Below are 15323 nucleotides of genomic sequence, written 5' to 3'. Positions count from 1 at the left end.
CACGCAGCCAGCTGTCACCACAGTCCCAGAGACACTTCCCTGCCTCTCGCTTCCTCCCTGAGCTACAATCCTGGACAGGTCAGAAACTGGCAGTGAGTGGGCTGGGGTGGAGAAGTGCAAGGTGGAGAAGCAGAGGAGAGGAAAGCAGGCTCTCCATGCACCGAGGCTTCCAGAGGCTTCCAGGCAGAAGCCGTCCTGAGCTGGGATATGGGAGAAGATTTGCTAATAAGTCAAGTTTGGAGATTGGATGAATATCTTGGATGTGATGTTCTAATGACCAAATCGAGTGGACACTCAGGGCCTACAGGGCAGATGATTTCTTTTTTTTTTTATTTTATTTATTTATTTATCTTCCCCCCAAAGCCCCAGTAGATAGTTGTATGTCATACTTGCACATCCTTCTAGTTGCTGTATGTGGGACGCAGCCTCAGCGTGGCCAGAGAAGCGGTGCGTCGGTGCGCGCCCGGGATCCTAACCTGGGCCGCCAGCAGCGGAGTGTGCACACTTAACTGCTAAGCCACGGGGCCGGCCCAAGATGATTTCTAACCTAGAGCAAAAAGGCTACGGCACCTGCCAGAGTGATCACCCTGGGGCCGGGAAGATGACCCACTGAAAGACATTTAAAGGGGCCACAGAGACTCCCTGAGTTTCGCGGTTTACACAATGATGATTAAAAATGCTAAGAGTCAGGGTCCGGCCGGGTGGTGTAGTGGTTAAGTCTGCGCACTCTGCTTCGGTGGCCCAGGGTTCGCAGGTTTGCATCCTGGGCGCGGACCTACACACTGCTCATCAAGCCATGCTGTGGTGGTGTCCCATATACAAAACAGAGGAAGATTGACACAGATGTTAGTTCAGGGACAATCCTCCTCAAGCAAAAAGAGGAAGACTGGCAACAGAGTTGGCTCATGGCCAATCTTCCTCACCAAAACAACAAAAACCAAAAACCAAAAACCAAATGGTTAGAGTTGTAAACCAGCAGCGATAAGTTCACTAAGTTTTCCTTCAAGAGGACTGTATTCATCCTCTATAAAAACCTCCACTTGTGAGTACGGCGTTAGGGGAGACTTCTACTGTTTCTCTTCCTACCTAGGATAGTTTTTTAAATAATAAGATTCCTGATTAAAACATATTCCATGAAACCCAAACACAGTGTAAGGCTCAGGTTTCGACTCCCCCACCCTCCTCCCTCACTCTGACAAGGGACCGGTGCAACATCGATGCACTGTTTGCCTAGCATTTCCAGGACCCCTCTCCCTTGGGGATGCAGTGGTCCCTGGCTCCCGAGCTTCTCATCTAGAAGGGGACATACTAAACAAGCTCGCTCACGACTGGACTTATAAACACAAAGAAAGTGAATGAGGTATGAGAGAGCAATAGAAGGGCCTGATCTGGACAGGGGAATCCAGGAGGGCCTCCTGAGGAATTGACAATGAAGCTGGGAGGCACGGCTGAGCAGCAGCCAGAGGAAGAGCTGAGAGGAGGGCGCTGCAGGCCATGGGCACGGCACACGCAAGGCCTGCTGGGAAAGATTGAGTATGGGAGGCCAGGGTCAAGGAGCCCAGACAGGGAGGAGTGGGAGGCTGGTAAGGTCACTAGGGGCCAGGCCACACCTGACAATGTGTTAGCACTTTTCATCCTCATCACGAGAGCAAGCAACCATTCAACCATCTGGGCGCCGGCCCCTAGACCCAGTCTACGCCCAGCTCAGTGCAGGAAGGTGGGTCTCTAGGCGTGGTGTCACCTTCACCTGGCTTCTTCCGTCCTCTGGCTTCCAGCTTTTTGCCAACAGGAAGCACTGGCAGGCGAGGGGAGGGTGGCAGGCAGGAGAAGGTGGGGTACTTTCTCTTCACTGCCTCCCTGCTGGGCCGGGACAGAGGCAGTGGCTGTGCCTACTGCTCACTCGGTCCCTTCCTCACAGCCACAGCTCCTGTCGGGTGGCCCCCCTCCCAGAGCCATACCTCTCCCCAGCTTCCAGAAACTTCTCCCATCTCCCTCCAACCTCATCAAGCTGAGGGGGTGGGGCAACGGCTCCCTGCTGTTGCTGGTCCCTAGATGCCTCACTTTCCTGTATCGGTTCCCTTAACCCGGCCACGCCTCTGTCAGTTCCTCAGCTCCTTCAGGTAAAACCGTGAGGGAGGCACCTGCTTCTTGCTGGGCCCCTGATGGATGCAGATACCACCAGAGTGACAACCAGCCTGACATCTGCAAAGATGCCCGTGGCTGCCCATGAAGAAAGGACTGGCGGGGACCAGAGCACGCGCAGGAGACCACTGAGGGAGCTCCTGCAGACACAGGCAGATCAGGCCAGCGCCTCGCTCTCCCCCTCCACCGTCCACTGTCCGGGACCCTTCTCCACGTCCGGAGAGTGTCATGTGGGCAGGTGCCACCCTGGGCTTGGCTGGTCCCCCAGCACCCACACAGGTGCTCCATGTTGATTAAGGTAATGATTTATTTTCTTTTATTTTTTTATAATTTTATTTATTTATTTATTTTTCCCCCAAAGCCCCAGTAGATAGTTGTATGTCATAGCTGCACATCCTTCTAGTTGCTGTACGTGGGACGCGGCCTCAGCATGGCCGGAGAAGCGGCGCGTCAGTGGGCGCCCGGGGTTCCGAACCCGGGCCGCCAGCAGCGGAGCACGCGCACTTAACCGCTAAGCCACGGGGCCGGCCCTGGGTAATGATTTAAACCTGGACAGACCAAGAAGTAACAGATTTCTACCATTGTGCTGCGGGTGTAGATTAGACAGAAAAGGCATTTCCCAGCGGAGAGGCTCTTCAAAGGCCACACACACCAGGCAGGTTTCCTTCTGTGGGAAACCTCGTGGGAGCGGCCCGGCCCCCGGGCAGCGGGATGGATAAGACGGCCTCACCAGTCTCGCTACTCTAATTAACAGCACATTCAGATTGTGCTTTCCAGACGTGGGTGGCTTTGCAACGGCTTCATTCAGCACTTGGCTGCTTACAGTGACAGATTTCCCCACAGTCCTGATTCAAGATTTTAAAAGAATCACGAAACTGCAAGCTGCTAGGGCTTTCTGGACATCAGAACAGCTGGCCCCTCACGTCCCAGCAGCAGGGACAGGGTTCCACAGGCTGCAGGGAGGCTGGGGCCCTGCAGAAACAGAGCACTTCAAGCAAGAAAGCATGGCAACTTGCTACAAACCAGGAGACGGTGTGAGCACCAGGTCACCTGGTCACTGTAGCTCAGTAAGCATCTCCAGAATACTCACAATTATTTACTCAACGATTACTTTCTCAGTGCCTACGACGTTTGGGCCAGGCATCTGTCTAGCCAGCAAAAACGTCTTTGGGGCCGACTATACAGCAAGTACCGTGCCAGGATGGATATATGAAGGGGACTGACACGGGCTTACCTTCAAGGAAGGCAAGAACCACATAAATAAGTCTTGTTTACAGTGTGATGAGTGTTGTGACAGAAACATGTTTGGGGACACAAGAGGGACAGGGTAAGGTATGTCCAGAGAGCAGCTGCCTGTGGGGAAGGAGGGGAGGGGAGGGGAGAGAAAGGAGGGGAGGGGAAGGAGGGGAGGGGAAGGGAGCGGGCAGGGGAGGGGCAGCTTTGGTTGTATCTGTAACATTTTCTTTCTTTAAAAATCAAGAAAAGAGAGAGAGCAGAGGCAAATGTGGCAAAATGTTAACGTCTGTTAAATCTGGTGGTAGGCACGGGGTGTCTGTTACATTATTTTCTGTACTTTTCAGAATGTTTAAAATATTACATAAAAATATATTAAGTTAAACTGTAAAAAACAAGGAAGGTTTGCACGTCAGAGAATAGAAATCAGCCTGGAGACCATGCCAAGGCTGGCCTGGAAGGGTGGGAGGTCGGCTGCAGGCTCATGGGATAGCCCAGGTCGGGGGGTGGGAAGGGGTGGAGGGCCCACCCAGCTCAGTCCCCTGCCTCTGATGTGCTCCCGGAGGGGGGTGTGTGTGCACAATGGCCTCTTCCCTCACCAGGGCCACCTCTCAGCTGCTGAGGAACACTGGACATCACCTGAGTGACCTCAGGCCCACACAGAGCCCGAGGTGCAGGCACTTACAGCTGCTGCTGAACGTCCTGGGAACAATCGGGTGGGGGCGAGGGGACTCGGGGCCTCAGGCCTGGGACTGGGCACACAGGAGGCCCTGCGACAGTGTCCTGGCTCCCAGCAGCCACTTGGGCAACATCCAGTGCAATGGTTCTATTTTTTCGTGAGGAAGATTAGCCCTGAGCTAACATCCATCGCCAATCCTCCTCTTTTTGCTGAGGAAGACTGGCCCTGGGCTAACATCCGTTCCCATCTTCCTCTACTTTATATGGGACACTGCCACAGCATGGTTTGACAAGTGGTGCATTAGTGCACGTCTGCAGACCCCAGGCCGCCGCAGCCGAGCGCGCACACTTAACCGCTACATTACGGGGCCGGCCCCAGCACAGTGGTTCTTAACAGCAAGCGCTGCAGACTGGAATCCCTCTCCTTCTCTCATATACCTGGCCAAGAAACTGGGAGATTCTGGGAATTCCACCAAGACTCCCAGTGCACCTACGCACATGCCCTTTGACCCAGGAACTCCATTTTCAGGAATTTATCTATCCCAGCTGTATAACTGGACATGTGTGCAATGAGAATATACACAAGGTTACTCGTGGCAGGATGGACTGTGACAGCGGGAGACAGGAAACAGGCCAAATGCCCATCGACAGGGATGCGGGAAGAGCCTCATGCATCCATACGATGGGATATTCGCAGTCAGGAGGAATGGAAAAGCACTCCATGTACTGGTTTGGAAAGATCTCAAAGATTCCTGAGTGAAAAAATACAGGATGCAGAACAGAGCGTGTGACACGTCACCATTTGTATTACGAAGCTGGAAAAGAAATGCTTATAAATACTCGCCTGTATGTGCATAAAACCTCAGGACACAAGACACTGCTCACAGGGGTTGCCTCTGTGAGGGCGACTGGGTGGTTGGGGGTCAGAGGGGGGAGGCAGACTCTGATCTTTTTGCCTGTTTGTCTTACCGTTTGTATCTCCCCAGCCCATCCCCAGAGGCTGCAGTGCTGCTCCAGGGACAAGGGCCGCCCTCGGCCTGGCCCGGGTGAGTGATGGGCTGGCTTTCAAGTACCACAGCTCTATCCTAGCCCGCACTCACAGAGCTTCCCACGTGGCCTTTGGGGGCCAGCCACCGGGTGATAACTGGTGTGTGGGGAGGATGCTGAATGGGTCTAAGGCCTGTGCCACTTGCTGATCTGTGAACTAAAACAAGCAGCTCACCTCCCGAGGGGCCCCGCCTGGCCTGCCCCCATGCTTCCACGTCCTGATTCCCGTGAGCCATCACTCCCGTGCCCCAGTCCATGTGCCACTGCCTAGGCGTGGTGCTGGTTTTGCTTCGGGATGGGCACCCGACCCCTACCCAGGTCAACGAGCCTCCATGCTGGGGCTTCTTCTCTTGGGAGGGAAAGCTCTCTTTTTGCTGGACTTGTAGCTAGGAGGATGTTAGGCTCAGAGCTGCCAGCAAATGAAGCATCGTACAGGAAAGTGGACCAGATCCAGCCTGGACCGTCATTTGTGAGAGCCAGTATATACACAACTGCCTTTTTGTCTTCAGCCAGATGGAGGCGGGTTTTCTGTCACTCGCAACCAAAAGATTCCAGGCAAATACAAACCCCTAGTGGCTTCCTCCCCAGAACTGGGGCGACACGCCCCCTTCTGGTTGAGAATCACTCTCTCAGAAGGTGCAGGAACATGTGGACAGAGCTCCCCCACTGAGCACAAACGGGAAACTCAGGAGGCAGCACCCAGGCCAGCTGCCCGCTCACTGTCTCTCTCCCTGCGCAATGCCTTTTTCTGTGACTTCCTGTGTCGGGGGTGCTCCCGGGAGCCCGTGTGGAGGCGTGTACCTGTAGCAGACGTTCTCCGTGCAGGGGTTGTGGGCTCGGACAATGATGAAGACGTGCTGAAAGTGGGAGCGGATGTTCTTGGGGGTGAAGGGCAGCGCCCCTGGCTCCTGGAAGATGATCGTCACGATGTCGTTCCCTATGTGCCTCTTCCTTAGTAGCTGGTAAGTGGGACACAGAGTGGGGAGAGGCACACGTGAGGTCGGCACCAGGGTTCTGCCCAAACCACCACAGCAGCCTCCTCACTGTCTCCCCATTCCCACCCAGGCCGCCGTCCCTTCCCAGACACCTGGGCTGAAAAGGCCAGGGCAGCTGCGACTTCACGCTGCCGTACGGGAGCCCTGTCCTCTCCCCCTGCCCGTCACAGTCTCTGTAGAAGACTCTTATTTTCACAGGCGATGATGTATCCACAGCATTTTACTTGTCTGCTGAAATCACACTGTACACTGAACTACACAAGTTCAGCCTTCTCGGAACTGTCAGGAATCCCCGTTGGTCACGTGAGGTCCACAGACGGAGTCACGTGTGGCTCTACACAAGGTGCCCACGGTGTGAAATCCGGAAACATGGAGCAGCACAACTCACACTACTGAGCTGTTAGTTCTTTATGTGTGTTTGAAACTGGATTAAATTAAATTGCTAGATGAAGCAACCATTACTGGGGCCGGCCCTGTGCTAGGTATTTCACATCCACATCCTAAAGTCACAATCTCATCTAATCTTCACAAAACCCCCTGAGGCATGAACTCATCCTACCCTCTTCTACTGGTTAAACGACTTGTCCTAGGTCACACAGTCATGGAGGGAAAGAGCCAGCATGTGAACCCACTTCTGCTGGACTCTACAAGCCAAGCTATTCTCTACCATGCCTCCCGAATACCCAGGACCAGCACTGCCTGCCTCCCGGGCCTCTCCTGTGCGCCGGGCCCTGCCTCGTGCTCTGGTTTCATGCATGAGCACAGGGACCTTTCCCAGTGACCCCAAGACATGGGTGCCAGCATTTCACCCAATTCACAGAGGGCCCCGAGGCTCCGAGAGAAGAATCACACAGCTAAGAAAGAACCAGAACTCAGGTCTAACTCTGAGACCAACACTCTCCCAGCACGCTTGAAGGTTAACCTGGGGAAATCACTGACACCTGACCATCTCCAGCCTATAAAATCTGCAACCTCGCCTGTACTGATGGAAAAAATATACACTTGCGAAACCATCAACAGTCTGCAGGGTTTCTGGTCATTAGAAGCTAGGAAGTGGTGTTCCCCGACTGAGTCCACACGGTACGTCCAGGAGGAGCCCCTGGCAGCCCACCCAGCACCACTTCCTCCTTCTTCGGGCAGCCACGTCCATGCCTCTTGGGAAAACACCCCTGATCTCTGTCGATGTTTCTGGCTGTCTGACCCCACTCGCCCTGTCTAAGGGTGGGGCTGTGCTTCAGGTTTGCCCAATCAGCTCGCTCCATCCCCTCCCAGGCCCAGGACTGGCAAGCGAATGGTCCAGTGAGATTCGGCCCTGACACGTCTCAGGGACACTTTGCAGGCACAGCTCTCTCTCCCCTAGGGTGGCTACGCTGGTGGGATGTGAGCTGGGGGCTGCTAGGGGGCGTCTTTCTTGCCACTTGGGAAAACCTGTGAATAAGACCACCACGAAGAAAAACAGAGGTGAGAAATGGAAAGGTTTCCTGATATTGTTTGAGCTCCTGGATCCAACCATACCTAAAGCCAGCCCTCTCCCAGCATCTGAGAGTTATATAACCCAGTAAACCCCATTTTTTGCTTATGCCAATTTGGTTTGCATTTCTGTCACTTGTGGTCAAAATAACGTTGACTGATTCACCCTTTTTTTCCCATAAGGCTCTTGAAGGCTCAAGAGACCCTGGAGGGGAGTTGGGGTAGCTAGAGGCAAGCAGGGTGGCCAAGGAACAGCTAGGAAAAAATGACATCAAATGCACCTGACCGAGTCTCCAACCCCCAGGTGAGGTGACCGTGGCTCAGAGGGTCGCATGGCCAAAGGCCTCGATCTGTGCACAGGATGGGGACAGGAGAGCCAATGCCGGGCACGCAGCCAGCTAATGGCGTGGGGAGGGGAGTGTCTCGGGTTTCAGCTGTGCATCAACCGGAAATCACTGTGGGCCCCGGCCTGAGCCCCACTGACCTGCTGCCTGTTGTTGGGGGTGTACGGGAGCAGGGTGGAGACGTGGAACATGATCTCGTAGTCCTGGTACGTCGTGTAGAGGGAGTGGGTCCCCGTGGAGTCGGCTGGAACAGAAACGCCAGTCAGCAGCCCGTTTCCCAAACCTCTGGGCTCCTGCCATATCCCACACACCATCTGCGTTAGTTTTTAACTCGATGTTTTCACTTAACTCCACTCTTGAAAATTAAATAAATTTAGGTAAAAAGGCAATCTTACGTTCTACACCCAACAGGCTGGTACACATTTAAGTCTGACAGTACCAAGGGCTGGGGAGGATGTGGAGCAACGGGAACCCTTTCTGTGGCTGGTGAGGTGTGTAAATTGGTACAACCACCTTGGACAACTTTTTAGCAATAGCTGTTGAGCCTAAAGACAGGCTAAATTAATGGCCCAGCACTTGCGCTCCTACGATCAGAGCCTAGAAAAATCGTACACGTGTCCCTGGGATACGGGCACAGGTATCTTCAAATGTCAGTCAAAAGAATGGGGAAACAAACCGGTATATTCACAGTGTGGAAAAATACACAGCCACGAAAAGGAAGGAGTTGTGGCCACCAAAGGGGTGAATTCCACAAACAATGTTGAAAGACAGACGCCAGATGCACAGGAGCACGTACTGTACGATTCCGTTCACATTACGTTCAAAATGGGCAAACAAATTATATTATTTAGAGATGCATGTACAGGGAGCAAAACTATGAAGAAAAGGAGACGATAATCACGGGAGTCAGGATATTGGTTATCTCTAGTGGGAGGGGGATACGACTGGAGAGAAGCACACCTGATTACTGGCTCCATGTTCAGAGGAGGAAACTGAGGCACAGAGAGGAGTGACTTGCCCAAGGTCACAGTGAGTAGTGGTGCAGTCTGTACTGGAACTCAGGGTGTCTGACTTCAGGGTATTTTCTTAACAGTATTCAGTGCCGCCGCTTAAGGGGCTCACATTCCTCGCAGGAAACAGACCCAAATTCCTAATCTTTAGCCCTAAAAGCCCTGCATGGTGAGGCCCCTACCTGTCTCCCTCACTTCTTTCTCCACGCTAATTCCCTGGACAATAGCCTTTAGACTTCAGGGCCTTTGCACATGCTGTTCCTTTTGCCCGGAATGCCTTTCCTGCTCCCTGTTTGCCTATTTGATTCCAACTAGTCCCTCTCAGGTCACATGCCATGTTCTCACAGACACTTTCCAGCCAGACACGAGAGCACGCTCTCCATACACACTTGTAACACCCTGAGCTGCTCCTTGCTGCCCAGGGAGGAGGGCTAGGAGGTTTCTGCTGAACGCACGAGTGAACCCACAAACCACACTGCAGGTAACTCCAGGGGGCCGCCCTCACCCTGGAAGCCCACTCTTTGGCTTTTGGGTATTCAGGTCCACCAGCCTGATGTAATTGCAGGGGCTGGAGAAACAGTGGTAAACAGACCGAGGAGGCCCTGCTCTCGTGGGCTTACGCTCTAGGGGAGAAACTATGACAGGGGAGGGCACTGAAGCCAAGTGCCAGAGCCAGGCGACCTCCAGGTGGGGTGGGCCCAGGGGACCCTTGTCTGTTAGCTGGGGAGACTGGCCGGGAGCCCTCTGCTCCTCGGGCTCCTCAGAAAATCCACCTCCCCCAGAAGCCACGTGGCAGCAGCTGGTGCCTATCTGAGTGCCAATTCTCTGGAAGGCGCTGTGCTGAGCGTCTGATTCTCACAGCGGCCCAGGGAGGGGGCCGCTGTCATTTTGTGGAGGACGCTGGGCCTCGGGAGCCAGCACTAGCCTGAGAAGGGGGATGGTAAGTCTCCCATCCCTCTTTCTGGGTGTACTGCTCCTTTGGCGATGAAGGAAGTAACATCACCACAGAACCACAGCGCTCACGCTCACACTTGCTGCGTGTGCTGGACGTGTCGTGAGAGGCCCACAGCCCATTAGTAGCCTGCGGGCCGCGCCCACCCTCGGAGTCCGGGAGGCTGGCAGACCCAGTGCCCAGCACAGAGTGCGAGCTCAGTACGTTAGGTTCAACGCTGGGCTCCTGAGGTCAGTGTAATTATCTCCCTTGCTGTACAGATGAGGAAACTGAGGCAGAGAGCGGTAAAGCCACCTGCCCAAGACCACAAAACCCACAACGGGCACAGTAAGATGCCTCTTCCTCCTACTGCCTCCTTCAGCGGAGGAGGCGACGGTGAGGACGACAGCCACAGACACCTGTTCAACACTTGATCCATCTCTCTAAGCCTGGCCTCCTCCTCCGGGCCTCCATTTTCCAGATGAGGAAACTGAGGCTTGGCAAGGTAAGGCGAAGAGCGAGTGATCAAGCCAGGGCCCCATCTCGGGGCTTTCCGCCTCGGCCTGAGCAGCTACCCAACGCTGGTCACCCCCACGGTCAATGGGCGGTCCTCCCCCCAGGAGCCGTGACACCAGCGCACAGTATCATTCATCCCTCCCCTAAAACTACTTACCATGAAGCGCTTCAGGCCTACACACCATATACAAGTATATTTAAGGATGTATACGGGCTCAGCTTAGATGAAGGAGTGCCAACTGGTGGAAGAAATATCAACCACGTAAGATATGCAGACGACACCATCTTACAGGAAGAAAGCAGCAATGACTGGGAACGACTTCTGACGAAAGTGACAGAAGAAAGTGCCAAAGCAGGACTGCATTTGAACATCAAGGAGACAAGTCACGAGTACAGAAGAAACACACAGCTTTACCGGAGTCAATGAAGACACTGAAATTGTTAAAGATTTTGCTGGGAAAGACTCACCCTGAGCTAACATCTGTTGCAAATCTTCCTTCCCCGCCCCCCGCCCTTTCCTTCCCAAAGCCCCAGTACATAGTTGTGTATTCTAGTTGTAGATCCTTCTAGTTCTTCTACGTGAGCCGCCACCACAGCACGGCTACTGACAGACGAGTGGTGTGGTTCTGCGCCCACCGAACCTGGGCCGCCAAAGCAGAGCTCGCTGAACTTTTAACCACTAGGCCATCACAGCTGGCTCAAGACTTTGTTCAGCTTGATCCAGTCATCAATTTAAATGGAGACTGCAGCCAAGAGATCAAGAGAAGACTGGGACTCGGAAGGGCAGCAATGAAAGAATTAGGAAAGTCATGAAGCGTAAGGAAGTGTCGTTGGAGGCCAAGGTGAAGATCATCCACACCCTCATATTCCCAATTCCTATGAACGGTGTGAAAGCTGGCCAGGGAAGGAGGGTTAACAGGAAAAAATGGATTTGTATGAAACATGGTGTTGGAGGAGAGCTCTGTGGATACCCTGGACTGCCAGAAACATGAACAAGTGGGGCCCAGAGCAAATTAAGCCTGAACTGTCACTGGAGGCAAAAATGATAAAACTGAGGCTGCCCTACTTTGGGCACATCATGAGAAGGCGGGATTCTTTGGAAAAGACAATAATGCTGGGAAAGTAGAAGGCAGCAGGAAAAAAGGAAGACTAAATGTGAGATGCAGTGACTCCATGAAGGAAGCCATGGGCACCAGTCCACAGGAGCTGAGAAGGGCTGCTGAGGACAGGACACTGTGGCCATCACTCACGCATAGGGTCGCCAGGAGTCAGAGCCAATGTGAGAGCACGTAACACACACGTATGCATACGTATGTGTAGTACGTACATATGTACTATAATGAATATGTTGTTCCTAGCACGCGCCTTAAGAAACAGACCACCACTCACACTCTAACATGAGCGTCACTTTCTAGGGAAATCCACTCTCTCCCTGGGAGGCAGCCACTGTCCTGGCCTCGTGTCTATGACTGCCTCGTTTTCTTTAGACTTTTACTATATAACAAACCTCCAAACAGTATACTGTTGCATGTGCTTTGTGTGAAAGGCCTCATTCAGTCCCCGCTCTCCTGAGACCCGCTGTCTGTCTCCACATCGAGTATGTGGCCCTCTCTGGGCTGATGCCCGTGGCTCCAGTTCACTGCTGTCACTACCATACGGCACTCCATTGCGGGAATATACCACAACTCCGCCCGTGCACGCTGGGGACCACCCAGGTGGCTGCAGTTATGAACATTCAGGACCTCTCCCAGCGTGCACGTGCACAAGCTCTCGAGGATACGTCTAGGAGTGCAATTGCTGAGACGCAGAGAAGGTGAATCTTCAGACCTGACTAGAATGTGCCATACACACTGTTTTCCAAAGCGGCTGCATCATTTGCTCTCCCACCATCGGAGTCAGGGGTCCCCCACTGCCCTGCGTCCTCACCTTGGTACGCCCAGGCCCTTTGACTTCCGCCCCCAGGGCAGGCGGGCGTGCGGTGCTGGCTCACCAGGATCCAACGGGCTCCCCCACCAGGTCACCATCCCCACTTACTCTTGACGTCCAGCTGGGCGGCGTACTTGGTGAAGCCCTTCAGACAGACCTTCTCGCCGATGAGGGAGAGGAACTCCTCAAAGGCGGGGCCGGCCTCCTCGTTGTTGTACATCTCCTCCTCCGAGCTCTGGCCGGCCTTGCAGTACAGGATGCCCACCTTGTGCTTCCGGCAGAGCTGCAGGGGCGAGAGCGGCTTGATGGAGGCAGGCCCGGCAGAGAGGTCAGAGGGAACGGGACAAAGGGGGCTCTCTCGGGCGCTGAGCCCAGGGAGCTGCTGGGGTCACGCGGGAATTCAGAGCCACAGCCAGAAAGGAAGAAAAGGGAGTGAGGGCGCATCCCAGCTGTCTCTCTCCCTCCGTGCATTCCAGAGGGCATGACGAGGTGCCCGTGTCGCCCATTCTCGTTCTCTCTGGGGAGGGTGATGCCACTCTCTCGAGGAAAAGAGACCATTGCCGGCTTCCCTTGGTAGGTGGACTGGAACGGCTAAGATTCCGCAAAAGAAACCTTAGCTGGAGAGCTCAAGGCTCAGCACAGTCAATACTGTTTTTTAGGGGGTGGCCCCCAATAACCATGTCTCCTTGATGAATCCCTGATTCCCCTGGTCACTGGACCACGGACAGACACTTAACCTCATGGTGGCCCAGTCCGAGGCTCTCCTGGGACTGGGAGTCACCTAGCTGGGGTCTGCATGTAGCTGTAATTCTCACAGCAAAACTGGGAGCGGTGGGAGGGCCAGAGGAGCAGAGGGGGCCAGTGTGCAGGGGGTGGGAGAAGACACAGACACACATACAAGCGCGCGCGCACGCACACACACGAACCTGGCGGCTGTCCCACTCCTGGACCTTTTCCCTCCTGAGACCCCGCCACATTCCTGCTCTTGGCACCCCCAGAATTTGATATAGACCCCTCCTGTCACTGAAACCAGCTTAAGTGGGTTTCTGTTCTTTACAAAAAAAAAAAGAGTGACCAAGACAGAAAGAGGTGCCAGGAGCAGGCTGTAGGCTGCCGCCCCGCTGCCCCGACCTGGGCGGCTCACCCCTTGCTCGTCGAGCTTCAGCAGCTGCTCCGTCACCTTGGGCGTGTTGAGAGCCAGCCGCAGGCAGTGGATGTTGAGCTCGGGGATGACGTACTCCAGGGCGTCCCTCAGGGGCAGGCCCCGTCCCGTCCCGTGCTTGGTGGCCGTGGGCGTGGCGTCCTCCAGGATGGAGCCCCGCAGGGTGATGAGCTGCGAGGGAAGGAAGGGAAGATTAGCGGGTCTGGGGACCCAGGAGCGGATGAGAGCATAGGAGGGCATCCTGTTCTCAAAGCCACACGCGTGAGGGTCAGCAGCTTGGGCTCTAGGGCCAGAAAGCCCTGGCTCTGGACCAGCACTCCAACTTGCTGCCTCCTGGCTGTGTGACCTTGACCACGTGACTACTTATCTCTGAGCCTCAGCTTCCTCTTCCGTGAAATGGGTGCACTGACAGTGTCCTAACCCTGAATGGATGTTGGGAGGACTAAATGCGACAACGGGTGGAACATACCCTCATTTGTTCAACAAATATTGACCGAGGGCCTCTAAGTGCCAGCTCTGTTCTAGGTGGTGTGGATAAAACGAAGACCCCTGTCTTTGTGGAGATCTTTAGTCAAGCCAATCATGGCCATCTTACCCTCCTTCCCCAGATGTTGCTTTCCAAGTTTTTTCTATAGCTGGTCACCTGATTAGTTCCAGGCAGTGAGATGTGAGGGGAATTCAGCTTGGGGAAGACTTCTGGGGCAGATTTTCCTCCCTGGTAAAAGGCAAGTCCCTTTCCACCTGTCCAATTCTTCTTGCTAAGGACACTGGTGTGAGGATAAGATGTTTGGAGCTGTGGTAGACATCTTGTGATCATGAAGAGAGACAAAAACAAAAAATCACAGAGAACTCAATCCTTGTAGCTGCCTACCTGCAGACTTCCTAGATAATTAAAATACCCCCCTATTTGTTTTATTTATAGTCATGTTTTCTGTTACTCTGCAGATAAAGCAATTTCTAACTGATATATCTTCATAACAAGTCACATTTTTGAAAGTGTAGTTCACTGCACTGTATTCCAGGTATGATAGTAGTTATCTAATTATATGTATAGGTCTGTTCAGGGGAGAGTTTGGTATCTCCATTTTACAGATAAGAAAAGTGAAGCTCCAAGAGGTTGGTGCCTTATCCAAGGTCACCACAGCTAAGCGGCTGAACCAGGATGCCAACCTAGGTCTGACTTCTCCAAAGCTCATCATTTTTTAATTTTTTTTTTTCTTACTGTGAAGTATAATCCACATACAGAAAAGTACACACACATATAAGTACTGCTAAAGGAATTAGCACAGAGAGAACACCTAGGTAATCACCACTCTGAGCAAGAAATATGTGTTTCCAGCCCCCACAAGCCCTTTTGTGCCCTGACCCTCCTCCCCAAAGGCAACCCCACCCTGACTTCTGGCACTATAATTTATTTCTGAGCTTCGGGCATTTTGTATTCTTTTATATCTGGCTTCTTTCTCTTAATGCTACTGATATGAGATGCGACCATGTTGCTCTACAGTGGATTTAATTCACTCTACTGTTGATGAGCACGGAAACTGCTTCCGGTGTCTGACAATTGTGAACACTGCTGTTGGGAACATTCAAGAAGCACCTCTCAGTGCACAGGAACACATTTCCTCTTGGGTTTATACCCAGGAGAGAAACTGCTGAGTCAGCAGGCATGTTACTCTTCAATTTCACTGAACTGCCAGTTTCCAAGTGGTTGTGCCCATTTCCACCCCGCAGCCCCGTCTCAGAGTGCCTGGTGCTTCCCGTCCTTTCTGACACCAGCTCAGGCTTCTACCCACGATGTGCTGCCGGCTATCAGGTTCTGCCATGCCCGGGAGAGGCAGCCCCACCACCACACCAGGATGGCGCAGCACG

General features: G+C 53.5%; 1 protein-coding gene across 14 annotated transcripts in view; it reads right to left on the bottom strand.

Annotated features, from left to right (window-relative positions):
• Positions 1–15323, bottom strand: part of SIPA1L3 (signal induced proliferation associated 1 like 3) — a 239273-nt gene that overhangs the window by 72803 nt on the left and 151147 nt on the right. For all 14 annotated transcript variants that reach the window (XM_058529162.1, XM_058529169.1, XM_058529166.1 and 11 more), the window contains 4 exons: positions 13437–13625; positions 12401–12575; positions 8050–8153; positions 5902–6059 (listed from right to left, as the gene is read on the bottom strand). In XM_058529162.1, the coding sequence (XP_058385145.1) occupies positions 5902–6059; positions 8050–8153; positions 12401–12575; positions 13437–13625 (626 nt within the window). The remainder of the gene's footprint in view (positions 1–5901; positions 6060–8049; positions 8154–12400; positions 12576–13436; positions 13626–15323) is intronic.

The sequence above is a fragment of the Diceros bicornis genome, chromosome 34, assembly GCF_020826845.1.
Source record: "Diceros bicornis minor isolate mBicDic1 chromosome 34, mDicBic1.mat.cur, whole genome shotgun sequence".
In the NCBI taxonomy this organism is placed as follows: Eukaryota; Metazoa; Chordata; class Mammalia; order Perissodactyla; family Rhinocerotidae; genus Diceros; species Diceros bicornis.
This window is presented reverse-complemented; position numbering and strand designations above follow the sequence as displayed.